The sequence below is a fragment of the Oncorhynchus mykiss genome, chromosome 32, assembly GCF_013265735.2.
Source record: "Oncorhynchus mykiss isolate Arlee chromosome 32, USDA_OmykA_1.1, whole genome shotgun sequence".
Classification (NCBI taxonomy): domain Eukaryota; kingdom Metazoa; phylum Chordata; class Actinopteri; order Salmoniformes; family Salmonidae; genus Oncorhynchus; species Oncorhynchus mykiss.
The window spans coordinates 14,855,935-14,876,432 of record NC_050572.1 but is presented as its reverse complement, the minus strand read 5'-3'; the positions used below and the strand labels follow the sequence as shown (position 1 = coordinate 14,876,432).

The following is a 20,498-nucleotide window of genomic DNA, read 5'->3' as shown; positions in this document are numbered from 1 at the left end:
TTGTTAGTTTATTCATGTATAGTTTCTTTATTAAAGAACAATGAATAACAACCACACTGCGTTTTGGTCCGCCTCTCCTTCACCTCAAGAAGACCGTTACAGATAGAGAATACATTCTGGAAAAAAAGAAGAAGAAGAAGAAGCAATTAAACATAAGAAGCTATGAAAATGTGTGCACTACAAAAACGTAAAGTTATCTCTTGCTTTCAGGGACACATTTAAAAAAAAGTCACTTATAACTTATCCTTTCCCCCAAGGATATGCTCTTTCTTTTCTCTGACGGTTGTTAGGTTGAATTGTCTATCTGTCTTTATGTCTGTATGTCTGTGTGTCTGTCTTTATGTCTGTGGGCGTGTCTGTCTCTCTCCTCCCACCAACTCTGACTCCTCCTCTCTCTCTTTCCCGCTTTCTTCTCTCAGACTCTCATATATAGTCTAGTGCCCACTGACCTGGCTCAGCCTATAACCATGTAGTCTAGTGTCCACTGACCTGGCTCAGCCCTAACCCTTGTTCCAGCACCAAGACGGAGAAGAGAAGAGAAAGAATAAGAGGGCTTCTTCAACAGAAATCTACACAGGCATTACATCTTACTGGTCGTGAGATTCTTAGAGAATTCCCCTCATCATTGAGTAGCATAGACTATGACCCCTGCTGTGTCTGAGAGACATAGGCTCTGTAAATCTGATATGGGAGACATGTAGATAATAATGTTTGTAATAATATGTCTGACATTTAATAATGTTTCACTATCCACCAACCCTGGACCAGTACATACTGATATGAGTTCAATGTTCTGCCACTCCAGTTATACAAGTCACACACGCACGCACACACACACGCAGACACACACGCACGCACACACGCGCACGCACGCACACACACACGCACGCACACACACGCACGCATGCACGCACGCACACACGCACACACACACACACGCACACACGCACGCACGCACGCACGCACACACACACGCAAGCACACACACACACACGCACGCACACACACACACACACGCACGCACACACGCACGCACACGCACACACACGCACGCACACGCACACACACACACACCATGTGAACTTGACTGAGTAGCAGCTTCTTTACCCTTCATATTCCTACAAGTCAGACAGAAAGAAAAGAGAGCGCTCTTACACAGTTACAACAAAAGACCTTAACTCAAGAGTGATGTGATAGCTTGGCACGTCATCCAAGCATCCACCGAGCTGACGCACAAACCTCTTACTGTAATAACACTTTAAATAGCATTCAATAGAAGTTTATCTATGATTTGAGAGCGTCATTCAATATCCACACAAAATTCCTTTAACATCTGTATGAGACTCAATGGTAGCTTTTCTATAAAAATGATTTGGGATTCGGTGCTCTGAAGTGCTGCCCATCCTAAAGTTAGAATCAGGAGGATGTGTTTTGTGCTGTCATGACGTGGGTAGCGTTGGAGGGCGTAGGATGGGGATGATGCTCAGGCTATCAAGGATAAGTGGAGCAAGAAGCATGACCGGAATATATATATATATATATATATATACAGTTGAAGTCGGAAGTTTACATACACTTAGGTTGGAGTCATTAAAACTCGTTTTTCAACCACTCCACAAATTTCTTGTTAACAAACTATAGTTTTGGCAAGTCGGTTAGGACATCGAGGAATTTTTCCAAAAATCGTTTACAGAAAGATGATTTCACTTATATCTCACTGTATCACAATTTCAGTGGGTTAAAAGTTTACATACACTAGATGACTGTGCCTTTAAACAGCTTGGAAAATTCCAGAAAATGAAGTCATGGCTTTAGAAGCTTCTGAGAGGCTAATTGACGTCATTTGAGTCAATTGGAAGTGTACCTGTGGATGTATTTCAAGGGCTACCTTCAAACTCAGTGCCTCTTTGCTTGACATCATGGGAAAATCAAAAGAAATCAGCCAAGACCTCAGAAAAAAAATGGTAGACCTTCACAAGTCTGGTTCATCCTTGGGAGCAATTTCCAAACGCCAAACGTTCATCTGTACAAACAATAGTACGCAAGTATAAAGACCATGGGACCATGCAGCCGTCATACTGCTCAGGAAGGAGACTCGTTCTGTCTCATAGAGATGAATGTACTTTGGTGCGAAAAGTGCAAATCAATTCCAGAACAACAGCAAAGGACCATGTGAAGATGCTGGATGAAACGGGTACAAAAGTATCTATATCCACAGTAAAACGAGTCCTATATCGACATAACCTGAAAGGCTGCTCAGCAAGGAAGAAGCCACTGCTCCAAAACCGCCATAAAACAGCCCGACCACGGTTGTTTGCAACTGCACACGGGGACTTTTTGGAGAAATATCCCCTGGTCTGATGAAACAAAAATAGAACTGTTTGTCATAATGACCATTGTTATGTTTGGAGGAAAAAGGTGTATGCTTGCAAGCCGAAGAACACCATCCCAACCGGGAAGCGCGAGGGTGGCAGCATCATGTTGTGGGGGTGCTTTGCAGCAGGAGGGTCTGGTGCACTTCACAAAATAGATGGCTTTATGAGGGGGGGAAATTATGTGGATATATTGAAGCAACATCTCAAGACATCAGTCAGGAAGTTAAACTCTTTTGGGATAGGGGGCAGCATTTTCACTTTTGGATGAATAGCGTGCCCAGAGTGAACTGCCTCCTACTCTGTCCCAGATGCGAATATATGCATATTGTTATTAGTATTGGACAGAAAACACTCTGAAGTTTCTAAAACTGTTTGAATGATGTCTGTGAGTATAACAGAACTCATATGGCAGGCGAAAACCTGAGAAAGATCCAACCAGGAAGTGGGAAATCTGAGGTTTGTAGTTTTCAAAGCTTGGCCTACCGAATACACAGTGTCTATGGAGTCAAGTTACACTTCCTACGGCTTCCAATAGATGTCAACCGTCTTTAGAAACTTGTTTCAGGCTTCTGCCATAAAGGAGGGGCTCATGAGACCTGTTTGAGTCAGTGGTATGGCAGAGTGTCTCAGGCTTGTGACGCGCGCTCCCGACAGAGTTAGCCCTCGTTCCATTGCTTTTCTTCAGACAAAGGAATTCTCCAGTTGGAACATTATTGATGTTTTATGTTAAAAACATCCTAAAGATTGATTCCATACATCGTTTGACATGTTTCTATGACCTGTAACGGAACTTTTAGAGTTTTTGTCTGGACGAAGTGCTCGAGCCTCATGAAGATGGATTACTGGGCTGAACACGCTAACAACAAGTGGCTATTTGGACATAAATTATGGACTTTATGGAACAAATCAGTAATTTATTGTCAAACTGGGATTCCTGGGAGTGCCTTCTGATGAAGATCATCAAAGGTAAGTTAATATTTATAGTAACTTCTGTTGACTCCAAAATGGCAGATATTTCTCTGGCTGGATTGGGCTCTGAGCGCCGTTCTCAGATTATGCTTTTTCCGTAAAGTTTTTTTGAAATTTGACACAGCGGTTGCATTAAGGAGATGTCTATCTTTAATTCTGTGAATAACAATTGTATATTTTATCAATGTTTATTATGAGTATTTCTGCTAAATCACCGGATGTTTTGGAATCAAAACATTACTGCACGTAACGCGCCAATGTAAACTGAGAGTTTTGGATATAAATATGCACATTATCGAACAAAACATACATGTATTGTGTTACATGATGTCCTATGAGTGTCATCTGATGAAGATCATCAAAGGTTAGTGATTAATTGTATCTATATTTCTGATTTTTGTGACTCCTCTCTTTGGCTGGAAAAATGTTTTTTTGACTTGGCTATGACCTAACATAATAATATGTTGTGCTTTTGCTGTAAAGCATTTTTTAAATCGGACACGATGGGTAGATTAACAAGAAGTGTATCTTTCATTTGCTGTATTGGACTTGTTAATGTGTGAAAGTTACATATTTCAAAAAAAGATTTTTGAATTTCGTGCGCTGCCTTTTCAGCGGAATGTTGTCGAAAGGTTAAAGCTTAGTCGCAAATGGGTCTCCCAAATGAACAATGACATACTTCCAAAGTGGCTTAAGGACAACAAAGTCAATGTATTGGAGTGGCCTTCACAAAGCCCTGACCTCAATCCTATAGAAAATTTGTGGGCAGAACTGAAAAAGCGTATGCGAAGGGAAGCTTGTGGAAGGCTACCCGAAAAGTTTGACCCAAGTTAAACAATTTCAAAGGCAATACTAAAAAATACTAATTGAGTATATGTAAACTTCTGATCCACTGGGAATGTGATGAAAGAAATATAAGCTGAAATAAATCATTCTCTATACTATTTTTCTGACATTTCACATTCTTAAAATAAAGTGGTGATCCTAACTGACCTAAGACAGGGAATTTTTTACTGGGATTAAATGTCAGGAATTGTGAAAAACTGAGTTTAAATGTATTTGGTTTAGGTGTATTTAGGTGTATTTCCGACCTCAACTGTATATATATATACAGTTGAGGTATATATATATATATATATATATATATATATATATATATATATATATATATATATATATATATATATATCAACTGTATATATATATATGTCTATGTATATATTATTTAAAAAAACGTTTTTTTTTATTAATCTGAACAATAACTGATCTTTCTGTTCATTGGAAATAGTTCATATTTTCCCCACATTCCAGTTGAGGGATCTAAGGAGGGTGTTAGAGTAGCATGAAAACACATTCAGAAAACGTCTAGGAGAGAAAGAAAGGATGCTAATGAGATCTAATCAATTCCTATTACATTTCTCTTTTGGTGGTGTGGGTGACTGAAAAAAATATGTAATTTGATTGACAGTAAAACATAAAAGAGAGAGGAGGAAAACAAAGAGATGCCCTGACTTCCAGGGGGGCCCATTGAATTTGTTTGTCACTCTCACTCAGATATCATAGTAAGATGTTATAAGTTATTGCAAAATATGTAGAATTGGAGGAAATTAGCTTTAAAACTGCAACAATTTCTCAACACCCCATGAAAAAATGTGTAGAATTGCAGGAAATTTGCTATAAAACTGCATCAAAAAATGTGTTCTGTCAAGCAAACTCATTTGTTTACTTTTTGTTAATAAAATATGTTTTCTGCTAACAGATCCCTCTGTAAGTATTAAATTATAGTTTTTAATCCCGGTCCTGAGTTAATGTAATTGTATAGCTACTAGGCTATGTGTTTGTAGATGGACTGAGGTGAAGGAAGCTACAGCAACTAATATGATAATGGCTGGGGTCATTTTTGGTTGTTTTTGCTGTCCTCCAAATAGCATTTTAGAGTTTTAAACTGCATAGAAATGCAGCAAATGAAGTTCAACTTTCTTAACCCAAACCCCTTACCCCGTTATGGACCTCACTAGAACTCAGACCCTGGTTATGGCCTTGTGCTTGTGTACATGCGTGTGTTAGTGTGTGTGTGCAGCGTGTGTGTGTGTGTGTGTTTAAGTGGGTGTGTGCGTGCGTGCTTGTGGCAATTAATGGAGGTTTTTAAAATAATAAACACATTTTTCAATCAGACTTTGTCCCCAAGTGAGACAATTCTGTCGATATTGACAACCCAGTCATCATAATCATCACGTACACTTGTCTTGGATCTGCGCCAGGTCTCTTCAGCCAATTGTATTAGTCTCCAGAGTGATGTTGTTAATTCGTTTGAGAGGGGGACATTTTTAATTAATTTCCACCACTATTGACATTTTTTTAAAAGCAATCATTTTTTTTAACGCCTTAATTAATATAGTTTAAAATGGGCGATGACAGCTTGCGGTGACGCGTCTGTCCGCGCACATTTTCAGAATCGTGATTTGGAGACTTACGTTCAATGGAGCGCATCTTGTGATGTGCCCTCCCCATCTTGTGATGTGCCCTCCCCACCCAGTATTGTGCGCAGCATTATAAAAATCGCGCCCCAGAGTGGGTACCCTATGCAGAACGCACAGCAGCAGAAAGACGCCTGAGGACAACTTCTATCCAAACTATAATTTAAACCCTCAAGTCAATGTAAGTAGCATAACTCTATTACATATATAGACATGATTTAAACAAGATTAGATATTGATTTCTTAATCTTTTTATCTAATGTACCTACCGGTTTTATAGGGTTTTTCTATACAGCTTGTAGCCTATCTACTAATTGCATTGCCTTCACTGAAACTGACATTTTAAACAATTAATCTGAGGAAGTCAATACATAGATATCAATTTAATTTGAAACAACAAATATAGATAAACATGAGGCATCCTGCAGTTAATGTAGACTACGGGTTGTGGTGTAGTAGTAGGGAACAGACATAATTATCGTCTTGAACATACACAACTTCTAAAAGTTTTTCCCAGGTAAACTAACTTTGATAAGACTGCGTAGCCTAAGCAATTCAGACCCTGATATTTTTCTTGATTCGTAAACATTAAAGATGCATCCTAACTTGGGTACCTGGCTGGGCGCAGTGACGCTCCTCGTCTGGACCTTCATATGCATCGGGACCCTTGCGGAAGGCTACCCGGTCAAACCCGAAAATCCCGGCGAAGATGCGCCCACGGAGGAACTGGCCAAGTATTACTCCGCTCTCAGACATTACATCAACCTCATCACAAGGCAGAGGTGAGTGCTGTGATCCGGGTGTGATACATTGCTGATTTAATTAAAGGGCTGAAGTTCGGATTTGTGATTATCCAATTGAAATATTTGATTAGTGAGCCACAGGCTATTGATTCATAATGACATTATCATATGATAACGTATAACGTATAACGTATAGGTAGGTAGGTATATGTTACCTTTAATACAAACGAATGGGCTACAGCCCAAAATGCTGTGCAAATGAGCACTTAAAAGAAACAACAATACAAATTGTGCAGGTAGGCTAATCAAATGAATAATATCAGACTATAGATGACTGTACCATAGGCTAAACCTTTCAATGACTAGCCTTACAAACTAACTAACTAATTATATGGAGTGGGACACTATGAACTCAGCTACTAGTAGCTAAAATTACACTTTGGTTTTTAGCTTAATATTTGTGTTATTACTGGCTCTAGTCCAAATACCAACTAATCCAATCATTCAGGTGACTAAAATAATAAAGATGAGTCACATTAACTTTTCACTAATTACTCTGTGTGTTGTCTATATGAAACAACGTCTTTATTTCAACAGCTGCACCCCCCTGATTCTTAATTAGCAACATCCCACACATCTCTTTACAGATGAAGCCAGTCACCCTGCATCCACGTCTCTGTTCACTAACCTCAGTGTAAAATTAGTTTTCTGGTACATTTTGTTGCTGGTGTGCCCCTGGCTACAATATTTAAATGTCCAGATTTAATTGTGAATGTGTTTCTTCTGTTAGAGTGTTGGTGTTAAGAGTGGAAAAAAGGGTCTTAACTAATTCCAATAGGGCTTATCTTCAGAGGAGCAGACTTGACAACCAACAAAACAGTCCTCTCTTTTTTAACAGACATATATTCATATTGACTCTAGAACAGTTGGGATAAATTATCTTATGGGGGCAGCACACATGGTCTAGTTCCTGAAGTTAAGTCTATGCATATAGGAATTCCTGAAATTCCTCTCTCTCTCTCTCTCTCTCTCTCTCTCTCGCTCTCTCTCTCTCGCTCTCTCTCTCTCGCTCTCTCTCTCTCGCTCTCTCTCTCTCTCAGGTATGGGAAGAGGTCCAGCCCTGACACACTGGACACACTGATCTCAGAATTGCTGCTGAAGGAGAGCACAGACACGCTCCCACAGTCCAGGTACTGTGTGTGTGTGCGTGCGTGCGACTGGTCCAGGACTCATATTGAAAAAGTGTCTCAGAGTAGGAGTGCAGGTTCCCTCTGTCGAACTGACACTAGATTGACTGAGACGCAGTATAAATATGGGCCCTGGTCCTCTGGTCTCAACAGAAGAAAGTACTGTGGTAGTTTGGACATAATTGTTATTTGATACTTTATATATTTTGTCTCTTCCCAGATATGATGAACCCTCGTTGTGGTAATAGTGTCTGTCCCGGCCCAACACCCGGGCTCATCGTCGTGGCGACGAGCAACTGATCTCACCAACATGGCCGCCTCACCATGGCCGATGTCCCATCCTAACAACCCCAATGGGTTTCATGAGTATGCATCCCCCTCTCTCCCCATCCTCCATCCAGAGGCCAGATAACTGTTCAGGGTCTTATGAAAGTCGTTATCTGTGCATTGTTATTCTAAATCAGGGGAGAGAATTATTGATTGTATGTTCAAAACTGTGCTATTAAATATGAATTATATAACGGATCTACTTATCTTCTGTAGTTATACACTTATTTGAAATGAGTCTTTAGCCAAGAGCATAAATGAAGGTTCCTTCTGGCAATGTGCATTATACTGGGGAGATTGTACGTCTTTAAATACATGTGTATGCGGACTCTCACATCACAACACATTTTTTGCAATCCCTGGAGAGCTTAGATTCATTGAACTCAACTATTTTCAGGGCAATGGCAATTTGCTGGCTAAGGGCGCACTCTTGTGGTTGATATGTTTTACTGCATTGAACACGATATGGCGTTTCCAGGCCTGAAGTCCGAGTAGCTACTGTGTAGGTAGTCTCCCTGTAGGAAGCATTACGCTTCTTTCACATAGGTGTTAATGCAAAAAAGTTATACAAAATATTATACTATAACGTGGGACACTTGTAATAAACCGTCCATTGCAATGGAATAACCTTGTTAACACTTTGTCATATTACCCAACATCAAGTCATCATCGAATTATTGTCATGCCAACAAGTGTAGAATGTGAATGAATAGAATGAGTATACTGCTATTGGAGGAATCTAGACATAAAATAGGACAAGGTAAGGGAGATAGAGGAGAGAGCAGATAAAATTTTGTGCATTTTGATTACTGAATGTTTCTGATTAATATGCTTGTTGTTATGGTGAATACTGACCTAATAGCCCACCTATTTTGAAATCTCAGTTTAAGTGCAAATTACCATCTAATAGGAAATAGGTCCTTATGTTATTCTATAGCCTGTCATATTTGGCACACAATGTTCATTCAACACTGCAGGCTATTTGTACAGCTAGTCTCAAATGGTGCATAGAAAGCAAATTCCTAATCCTGTCCTCTAATTCCCAGTTAATCCCACACAATGTATAATTCCCACCCAATTTAATTCAATTAACTAAGCACGCCATTGTCTACTTTAATGGTCCACAGTTGCCTACTCATAACATTGAAGCTCTTTACGTAGCCTTTTTCACACATGTAAAATAATACATAGGCAAGGCAATAATATCAATACCATCAAGGGCTCTCTATTCCCATGAATAAAGAATTGGTGAGTAAAAAAAAATCACAATATAAAATTCAATTACAAGATCATTCGTGTTATGAATTGTTACACTGTATCCCATCGTTGGACGTGGGGGATGGACCTCCCGATAGATCTCGGCTATGATTCGTCCATTTCTGGTATAGGTCATCAGTAGGGGCGCGGTCTAATGATTTGATTGGCATCGTGTATACACGTCTAGTAAGCAGTGGGACCAGGACAGCTGAGGGGGGTTTGAATTTCCAACTGGGACAGCCACCAATTTACACACACGATTACCGGTAAGTCAGAATGGGCGATTGAAGTTAATTCTACAGAGAAACTATATGTGAAAGGAAAAGGGGACTTTATGGTCTCCAAGATGGATTTAGAACCTAAGGAAGAAGTCAAACCCTGTGTGCTGTCCGTGATGCGTGTGTGGCTGTGGGACCTTTATTTGGAATGGTTTACTGCTTGTCCAATGTGATGGCCTTGCTCATACGCTGAGTGCTTGTTTTCGAATCGGATTCTGTTGACTATGGGAAAGGCCTAAACTATGATGACAATACTCTCCAAACGTGCAGGCTACAATGCCTTGGATGGTTAACAAAAATGGCCGCATGTGTGTGATGAGTTTAATTTTATTTGGTAACAATTGACAGCAAAAACGGACCCATAATTTGGAACGCGTGTGGATCACTCGTCGGCCCATTCATTATTTCCTGGGTATCAGTCTATTTCTTATTGCGGTAAAGGGATCTGCGCCTGAATTTATCGCGCCGCTGATAGGATGTGCGCGCGCGAGGAAGTGTCAGGCAGCAGGAATCCCCACTATCCCAGAAGCACCGCACCAGCAGAGAACAGGGAAGTGGTGTAGAATGTTCCAAGGCCCCGACACGATTTGATAGGCTAGAGTGAAAATACCATTGTTTGTTGAACAACTACCGGGTTTTGTTTATTTGCGCTGAGCTGGTGAATGGACGTGGATCGGGTCTGGTATAGCTGTAGCAGCGTCTAGTCCGAAGGCAGAGGGCAGCAGACGCATGCTATTGATTTTGCCTTCAGATTTGTCTGAGTAGAGTGTAGAATGCCGTCTAATGTCACTACTTAGATGAACTCTTAATCCTGACCATCTGAATTTGATAATCTTAGTAATTATAAAAGGTTTAGATGGATTTTTTTCGTCCTTTTTGGTTATGGTGACGCTGGGTTGGCTTTATTCCCAGAGCCTCTTGCGTACTTTTCTGGCTGGGCTTAGAAGTGGAGGTGATTAGGGGGGAAACCCCTGTAAATATGCAAGGGTGGATCCTTGGGGGTGGAATTGAGGCTAATCTTAGGGCAAAAGAGGGTGCAACTCAATATTAGGAAGGTGTTCCTAATGTTTTGTACACTGTGCATATCTGCAGTAATAGTGGAATGAAAGTGTAGTGTTTCACAGTATTACTTATTACAATCCCAATGTTGTGATTGGCTTTGATATTCGCATATTGGTTTCTCTCACCGGAGCATGAACATGTGAAAACTGTTCTGACTTTGACTGTGCTATCTAGTAGAAATCGCGCTAGATTTCCAGTCACAAAGTCAGAACAGTTTCAGTTTATGATTTAACAAGCACTGAATAGTGTAGGGAATCATTATTCCATCTTCGCTGTGAAATAGATGTTCAATACCCAATAATATAGTATTTACAGCTGTTTGAAGCTGGTGGACCTTTCGGTTTTGGTCCACGCTTCAAACAGATGTAAAAACGATACATATTTTTAAGATATGCCATAGCAATTTTAGATCGTACAATAATTCCCTACACTATTATTGTTTTCTCGCATAAACTGAAATTGAGCGAAAAGTGTAGAATTTTAGCAACCCAGGAAATGACAGTGATTTCCACTAGATAGCACAGCCACAAATTCAGAACATTTTGACAACAGATGCCCTCCAGCAGGAGAAATCAGTTGGCGAATATCACAGCCAATCACAACACTGGCTGGTAAGTAATACTGTGAAACACTATCATTCCACTATTAGCACCAGATATATTATTGACATTTTCTGAAATTACATTGCACATCCACCTTTAACATCATGGAGCTACTCCAATTCATCAGGGCATCTACAAGGTGTGGAAAGCATTCCACAGGGTTGCTGGCCCATGCTGACTCCAATGCTTCCCACAGTTGTGTCAAGTTGGTAGGATGTCCGTTGGGAGGTGGACCATTCTTGATACACACGGGAAAATGTTGAGTGTGAAAAACCCAGCAGCGTTGCAGTTCTTCACACACTCAAACAAGTGTGCCTGGCACCTACTATGATACCCTGTTCAAAGGCACTTAAATATTTTGTCTTGCCCATTTACCCTCTGAATGGCACACATACACAATCCATGTCTCAGTTGTCTCAAGGCCTAAAAATCCTCCTCTTTGTCTACACTGATTGAGGGGGATTTAACAAGTGACAATAAGGGATGATAGCTTTCACCTGGAGTCACCTGGCCAGTCTATGTCATGGAAAGAGCAGGTGTCCTTAATGTTTTGTACACTATGGATATTATTATGTGTTATGGATATTTTCTGAAATTACAATGCAAAAATACAAATAAATCCTGTGTTGCACCTTTAATGTAGGCTTAGGTCACTGTTGAAATTAATGCATCCTTCTTTCCTTCCTTGGGTGATATTGCCTATAACATAACTGGATTGGTGGAAAGCTAGTCAAGGAAGGAATGAGGGTTGGAATCAGCCCATTTTAAAATGACAACCCTTATTCCGTGCACGAAAGCGGAGTATTTGGATTTGTACTGGCTTGCGTACATTCTTGATTTTGTTTAGTTTATTTGCTTACTGCAAAACAAGATCCCATAACGTAGGTGGGAAAACAGGCTACCTAAGTATGATTCCCAATCAGAGACAACGATAGACAGCTGCTTCTGATTGGGAACCACACTCCGCCAAAACCAAAGAAATACAAAACATAGAATGCCCACCCCACAACACACCTTGACCTCATCAAATAGAGAAATAAAACGGCTCTCTAAGGTCAGGGTGTGACAGTACCCCCCCCCCCCCCCCCCAAAGGCGTGGACTCCCGGCCGCAAGCCTGAACCTATAGGGGAGGGTCCGAGTGGGCATCTACCCTTGGCGGCGGCTCCAGTTCGTGGTGTAGCCCCCGACTCCGCCTCTGGCTCCCCCCACCTCGGTGGCGCCTCTGGTGCGAGGACCCTCATCGCCGGCCTCGGACTGGGGACCCTCGCCGTAGGCCCCGGACTGGGGACGCTCGGCGCAGGCCCCGGACTGGGGACCGTCGCCGGAGGCTCTGGACAGAGGACCGTCGCCGGAGGCTCCGGACAGAGGACCGTCGCCGGAGGCTCCGGACAGAGGACCGTCGCCGGAGGCTCCGGACTAAGGACCATTGCTGGAGGCTCCGGACTGGGGACCGTCGCTGGAGGCCCCGGACTGGGGACTGTCGCCGGAGGCTCCGGACAGAGGAACGTCGCCGGAGGCTCCGGACTAAGGACCATTGCTGGAGGCTCCGGACTGGGGACCGTCGCTGGAGGCCCCGGACTGGGGACTGTCGCCGGAGGCTCCGGACAGAGGAACGTCGCCAGAGGCTCCGGACTAAGGACCGTTGCTGGAGGCTCCGGACTGGGGACCGTCGCTCGCGGCTCCAGTCTGGAGACCCTCGCTGCAGGCTCCGTGCCATGGATCCTTACTGCAGGCTCCGGGCCATGGATCATCACTGGAGGCTTCGTGCCATGGATCATCACTGGAGGCTTCGTGCCATGGCTCTTCCTATCATTGTGAAGCTGAATTCACCAAGCGTTGGATTGGTCTGCCTCTGCCTCTGATTGGGAACCACACTCGGCCAAAACCAAAGAAATATAAAACATAGAATGCCCACCCCACATCACACCCTGACCTCACCAAATAGAGAAATAAAACGTCTCTCTAAGGTCAGGGCGTGACAATGAATCACCCAAGCAGAGCCAGAGAGACCAACCACTATGGCCAGTGGTGGAAAAAGTACCCAATTTTAATACTTGAGTTAAAGTAAAGATACCTTAATAGAAAATGACTCAAGTAACAGTTAAAGTCACCCAGTAAAATAATAATTGAGTAAAAGTCAAGAAGTATTTGGTTTTAGATATACTTAACTATCAAAAGTTTAAAAAAAAAATGTTTAAGGATTGCCAGCGGCACACTCCAACGCTCAGAAATAATTTATAAACAAAGCATTTGTGTTAAGTGAGGCTGGCGAAAGAGAGTAGTTGTTAGAGGAGAGAGAGGCTGGAGGAAGACAGTAGTTGGTAGAGGAGAGAGGCTGGAGGATGACAGCAGTTGGTAGAGGAGAGAGGCTGGAGGATGACATCAGTTGGTAGAGGAGAGAGGCTGGAGGATGACAGCAGTTGGAAGAGGAGAGAGGCTGGAGGATGACAGTAGTTGGTAGAGGAGAGAAGCTGGAGGATGACAGTAGTTGGTAGAGGAGAGAGGCTGGAGGATGACAGTAGTTGGTAGAGGAGAGAGGCTAGAGGATGACAGTAGTTGGTAGAGGAGAGAGGCTAGAGGATGACAGTAGTTGGTAGAGGAGAGAGGATGGAGGATGACAGCAGATGGTAGAGGAGAGAGGCTAGAGGATGACAGTAGTTGGTAGAGGAGAGAGGATGGAGGATGACAGCAGATGGTAGAGGAAAGAGGCTGGAGGATGACAGCAGTTGGTATAGGAGAGAGGCTGGAGGATGACAGCAGTTGGTAGAGGAGAGAGGATGGAGGATGACAGCAGTTGGTAGAGGAGAGAGGCTGGAGAAACACAGTAGTTGTAGAGGAGAGAAACTGGAGGATGACAGCAGTTGGTAGAGGAGAGAGGCTGGAGGATGACAGTAGTTGATAGAGGAAAGAGGCTGGAGGATGACAGCAGTTGGTAGAGGAGAGAGGCTGGAGGAAGACAGTAGTTGGCAGAGGAAAGAGGCTAGAGGATGACAGTAGTTGGTAGAGGAGAGAGGCTGGAGGATGACAGCAGTTGGTAGAGGAGAGAGGCTGGAGGATGACAGCAGTTGGTAGAGGAGAGAGGCTGGAGGATGACAGCAGTTGGTAGAGGAGAGAGGCTGGAGGATGACAGCAGTTGGTAGAGGAGAGAGACTGGAGGATGACAGTTGTTGGTAGAGGAGGGAGGCTGGAGGATGACAGCAGATGGTAGAGGAGAGAGGCTGGAGGATGACAGTTGTTGGTAGAGGAGAGAGGCTGGAGGATGACAGCAGTTGATAGAGGAGAGAGCCTGGAGGAAGACAGTGTCATGTGACACGATGAGTTACTGTATATCATGAGATTTGGGCTGCCGAGTGGTGCAGCGTCTAAGGCACTGCATTTCAGTGCTAGAGGCGTCACTACATACTCAGGTTTGATTCCAGGCTGTATAAAAACAGCCGTGATTGTGGATTCCCATCGGGCGGTGCACAATTTGCCCAGCATTGTCCGAGTTAAGGTTAGGCCGGCATAAGCCGTCATTGTAAATTTGAATTTGTTCTTAACTGTCTTGCCTAGTTAAATGAAGGTTAAATAAAAAAATAACATTTTACTGGCAATGCAAGCAGATCTCTGGATATTACAATCCTACTTCCTGGGCACAGTTTTTAATGAGCAGCACGTTAATTTCAGCGCCCTCCTTCATATCGGCCTTCACTCCATTGAATCCACTCAATCCGTCCGTCACTTTAGTGCTAATTGGCCCATTATAGCAGAGAGAAAGATAGAATGAGAGCAAGAGCGAGGCTTACTGGCCGGTTTCATTACGTAATGCAGATTACAATAAGGCCCTGCACGCTGATTGGGAGTGAAAGATATCCCCTGGAAGAATGTTAATGGCAGCAAAGCCACTAGGGCAATTCTTCCTCCTCATCGAATCATCCACACCACTGGGCCCCTCCAGGGTCTGTCTCTCTACGGCCAAGGTAAAGGAGGACAGGAGGGAGGGAAGGAAAGGAAAGCATGGAGAGAGAGAACACTTAATGTGGAGAAGTGGAGAAAAAAAGAGAGGAGGAAGGGAAGCTGAGAGAGAGAGAGAGAGAGAGAGAGAGGAAGAGAGAGCACAAAGAGGTGGACGAGAGTGGAAGGAGAGAGAGGACAAAATAAGTTGACAAGAGAGGAAGGAGAGAGGAAGGAGAAAGGAAGGAGAGAGAGGAATGAGAGAGGAAGGAGAAAGGAAGGAGAGAGGAATGAGAGAGGAAGGAGAAAGGAAGGAGAGAGAGGAATGAGAGAGGAAGGAGAAAGGAAGGAGAGAGAGGACAAAATACGTTGACAAGAGAGGAAGGAGAGAGGAAGGAGAGAGGAAGGAGAGAGAGGAAGGAGACAGAACAAAATAAGTGGACAAGAGAGGAAGGAGAGAGGAAGGAGAGAGAGGACAAAGAGGTGGACGAGAGAGGGAGAGAGAGAGGAAGGAGAGAGAACAAAATAAGTGGACCAGAGAGAAAGGAGAGAGGAAGGAGAGAGAGGAATGAGAGAGGAAAGAGAGAGGAAGGAGAGAGAACAAAATAAGTGGACAAGAGAGGAAGGAGAGAGGAAGGAGAGAGAGGAATGAGAGAGGACAGAGAGAGGAAGGAGAGATAACAAAATAAGTGGACAAGAGAGGAAGGAGAGAGGAAGGAGAGAGGAAGGAGAGAGGAAGGAGAGAGAGGAAGGAGACAGAACAAAATAAGTGGACAAGAGAGGAAGGAGAGAGGAAGGAGAGAGAGGACAAAGAGGTGGACGAGAGAGGGAGAGAGAGAGGAAGGAGAGAGAACAAAATAAGTGGACAAGAGAGGAAGGAGAGAGGAGGAGAGAGGAAGGAGAGAGAGGACAAAGAGGTGGACGAGAGAGGAAGGAGAGAGAGGACAAAGAGGTGGACGAGAGAGGAGAGAGAGAGGAAGGAGAGAGAACAAAATAAGTGGACAAGAGAGGAAGGAGAGAGAGGACAAAATAAGTGGACAAGAGAGGAAGGAGAGAGGAAGGAGAGAGAGGAAGGAGACAGAACAAAATAAGTGGACAAGAGAGGAAGGAGAGAGGAAGGAGAGAGAGGACAAAGAGGTGGACGAGAGAGGGAGAGAGAGAGGAAGGAGAGAGAACAAAATAAGTGGACCAGAGAGAAAGGAGAGAGGAAGGAGAGAGAGGAATGAGAGAGGAAAGAGAGAGGAAGGAGAGAGAGGAAGGAGAGAGAACAAAATAAGTGGACAAGAGAGGAAGGAGAGAGGAAGGAGAGAGAGGAATGAGAGAGGACAGAGAGAGGAAGGAGAGAGAGGAAGGAGAGAGAACAAAATAAGTGGACAAGAGAGGAAGGAGAGAGGAAGGAGAGAGAGGAAGGAGACAGAACAAAATAAGTGGACAAGAGAGGAAGGAGAGAGGAAGGAGAGAGAGGACAAAGAGGTGGACGAGAGAGGGAGAGAGAGAGGAAGGAGAGAGAACAAAATAAGTGGACAAGAGAGGAAGGAGAGAGGAGGAGAGAGGAAGGAGAGAGAGGACAAAGAAGTGGACGAGAGAGGAAGGAGAGAGAGGACAAAGAGGTGGACGAGAGAGGGAGAGAGAGAGGAAGGAGAGAGAACAAAATAAGTGGACAAGAGAGGAAGGAGAGAGAGGACAAAATAAGTGGACAAGAGAGGAAGGAGAGAGAGGAAGGAGAGAGGAAGGAGAGAGAGGAAGGAGACAGAACAAAATAAGTGGACAAGAGAGGAAGGAGAGAGGAAGGAGAGAGAACAAAATAAGTGGACAAGAGAGGAAGGAGAGAGAGGTGGACGAGAGAGGAAGGAGAGAGGAAGGAGAGAGAGAACAAAATAAGTGGACAAGAGAGGAAGGAGAGAGGAAGGAGAGAGAGGTATGAGAGAGGAAGGAGAGAGAGGAAGGAGAGAGAACAAAATAAGTGGACAAGAGAGGAAGGAGAGAGGAAGGAGAGAGAGGAATGAGAGAGGGAGAGAGAGAGAGGAAGGAGAGAGAACAAAATAAGTGGACAAGAGAGGAAGGAGAGAGGAAGGAGAGAGAGGAATGAGAGAGGAAGGAGAGAGAGGAAGGCAAGAGAACAAAATAAGTGGACAAGAGAGGAAGGAGAGAGGAAGGAGAGAGAGGACAAAGAGGTGGACAAGAGAGGAAGGAGAGAGGAAGGAGAGAGAGGTATGAGAGAGGAATGAGAGAGAACAAAATAAGTGGACAAGAGAGGAAGGAGAGAGGAAGGAGAGAGAGGAAGGAGAGAGAACAAAATAAGTGGACAAGAGAGGAAGGAGAGAGGAAGGAGAGAGAGGTATGAGAGAGGAAGGAGAGAGAACAAAATAAGTGGACAAGAGAGGAAGGAGAGAGGAAGGAGAGAGAGGAATGAGAGAGGAAGGAGAGAGAGGAAGGAGAGAGAGGAAGGCGAGAGAACAAAATAAGTGAACAAGAGAGGAAGGAGAGAGGAAGGAGAGAGAGGACAAAGAGGTGGACAAGAGAGGGAGACAGAGAGGAAGGAGAGAGAACAAAATAAGTGGACAAGAGAGGAAGGAGAGGAAGGAGAGAGAGGAATGAGAGAGGAAAGAGAGAGGAAGGAGAGAGAACAAAATAAGTGGACAAGAGAGGAAGGAGAGAGGAAGGAGAGAGAGGACAAAATAAGTGGACAAGAGAGGAAGGAGAGAGGAAGGAGAGAGAGGACAAAGAGGTGGACGAGAGAGGGAGAGAGAGAGGAAGGAGAGAGAACAAAATAAGTGGACAAGAGAGGAAGGAGAGAGGAAGGAGAGAGAGGTATGAGAGAGGAAGGAGAGAGAGGAAGGAGAGAGAGGAAGGAGAGAGAACAAAATAAGTGGACAAGAGAGGAAGGAGAGAGGAAGGAGAGAGAGGACAAAGAGGTGGACGAGAGAGGAAGGAGAGAGGAAGGAGAGAGAGGACAAAGAGGTGGACGAGAGAGGGAGAGAGAGAGGAAGGAGAGAGAACAAAATAAGTGGACAAGAGAGGAAGGAGAGAGAGGTATGAGAGAGGAAGGAGAGAGGAAGGAGAGAGAGGAAGGAGAGAGAACAAAATAAGTGGACAAGAGAGGAAGGAGAGAGGAAGGAGAGAGAGGACAAAGAGGTGGACGAGAGAGGAAGGAGAGAGAGGACAAAGAGGTGGACGAGAGAGGGAGAGAGAGAGGAAGGAGAGAGAACAAAATAAGTGGACAAGAGAGGAAGGAGAGAGAGGTATGAGAGAGGAAGGAGAGAGGAAGGAGAGAGAGGAAGGAGAGAGAACAAAACAAGTGGACAAGAGAGGAAGGAGAGAGGAATGAGAGAGGAAGAAGAGAGAGGAATGAGAGAGGAAGAAGAGAGAGGAATGAGAGAGGAAGGAGAGAGGAAGGAGAGAGAGGAAGGAGAGAGAACAAAATAAGTTGACAAGAGAGGATGGAGAGAGGAAGGAGAGAGGACAATAGAGGAAGGAGAGAGAGGAATGAGAGAGAAGACAAACGAAGTGGATAAGAGAGGAAGGAGAGAGAGGACAAAATAAGTGGATAAGAGAGGAAGGAGAGAGACGACTAAAGATGAGGACAAGAGGAAAGGGCATAGAGTAAGCTCTTAGAAGAGGAGAGGAGACGAGATGAGAGAGCACACTAAGGTCTTAAGAGAGGAGAGGAAAGGGGTGAACTCACACTGAGAGAGCAGACACAGGAGAGAGAGAAGCTTTTCAGTACTTAAAGGACCTTGATGGAGACAAGAGAGGGGGTGCACACACCTGAGAAGTAGAGAATAAGAGCGAGATCACACTTTTGGGACTTAAAAGACGTGAGGATGAGAGAAAAGGGGCCCTGAAGGAGAGAAGAGCAAGGAGAGAGGCAGCTGCATACACACACATACAAAATCCATCCTTTTGAGCCCAGAGAGTACACAAAGCTGTATCAGAGAGTACACAAAGCTGTATCAGAGAGTACACAAAGCTGTATCAGAGAGTACACAAAGCTGTATCAGAGAGTACACAAAGCAGTATCAGGGAGATACAACGATGGCTGGTCAGGGATGGGTTTGAACCAACAACCAACCAGAGCCCTCCCCTTGCCCCTGGTTGCCATGCAACCAGATGATGGACAGCTCGTGATGGAGGGATTATGAAGGATCAGAGTGTCTGTTTTTGTGTAACAGCAGATCATCTCTGTGTTATGCATTCAGGAGTGTGTGTGTGTGTGTCCACACGGTATTAAAAGCACAGAGAATCATTCAAAAATAGCACTTTTTGTGACCTCTGGTGACCCCTATGAGAGGAGAAATACTAGACTGTGAGATCTAAATCCTATAAATGTTACAAACTGATCTCCATTGAAGTGTTTTGATTCTCAGTTTCTGTGAATGCTCTATTCATTTAGGTCATCAAATGAAACACACACACACGCACACACACACACACACACACACACACACACACACACACACACACACACACACACACACACACACACACACACACACACACACACACACACACACACACACACACACGCACACACACACACTGCATCTTAAGGCAACATCCATTCATCTACGCACAAACACACACATAAACAAGTGAGAGGGACTTTTTTCTCTCCATCTCCCAGGCACAAGGAAGCAGAGAGGACTGAGTAATAGCCGTCACTCTGGGTTTCTCTCAGTCAATTGAGAATCACAAAGGAGGCCAGTAACCCGGATTGCCTTGGAGCCACAATGTCCTCCCGAGCAGGGCTGGCTGCTAGGACTCCTGGGGTAGCGCGGGGCAATTAGTCAACTTTGCTGCAACATCGCTACAATAGCCTGTACACTCAGAGACTGTGTTATTCAATTCTATCAGAGCTTGCTCTGGACAGTGGGGTATGCCACGTGTTTTGGTTGGTGTGTGTTGTGGAGAGAGGAGGATTTGGTTGAGGGGCTGCTAGTTTAGCCAATCTCTAATGACTCCTCTACAACCATCCCAACCCTAAACCACCCCCACCCCCCACACACACACTCACACCGAGCAGCCGCTGCCACAAGCCCCAGGTCAGACTGTGTGCCTCTAGATAAGAGGATTACACTGCCAGAAACAAGATGGCCATCTTGAAGATTAATAATAATATTCATTAGAACAACAACAACCATCCCATTTATCCAATCATCAGTATATTGATTTCTGTCATTTAACAGATGCTCTTATCCAGAGTGACTTTTAATCATACTTCACTACAATCTCAAATATAATTTAACCAAAAATGTCCTGTCATTTGATGCTGATTGTTTGTTTTGGA

At 43.9% G+C, this 20,498-nt stretch overlaps 2 protein-coding genes across 6 annotated transcripts in view; both read left to right on the top strand.

Annotated features, from left to right (window-relative positions):
* The first annotated feature begins 5,926 nt into the window (after positions 1-5,926).
* On the top strand, positions 5,927-8,276 carry LOC100135894 (neuropeptide Y precursor). Its single transcript, NM_001124266.1, is given in 4 exon segments — positions 5,927-6,002; positions 6,416-6,603; positions 7,665-7,754; positions 7,972-8,276. Coding segments are annotated over 3 exon segments (303 nt in total). The 5' UTR covers positions 5,927-6,002; the 3' UTR covers positions 7,997-8,276.
* Positions 8,277-9,505: 1,229 nt separating this feature from the next.
* The window catches only part of LOC110489383 (MAGUK p55 subfamily member 6), a 56,628-nt gene continuing 45,635 nt past the window's right edge, over positions 9,506-20,498 (top strand). For all 5 annotated transcript variants that reach the window (XM_036971056.1, XM_036971055.1, XM_036971053.1 and 2 more), the window contains exon 1: positions 9,506-9,601. The gene's annotated coding sequence lies outside the window, so the exon portion shown is untranslated. The remainder of the gene's footprint in view (positions 9,602-20,498) is intronic.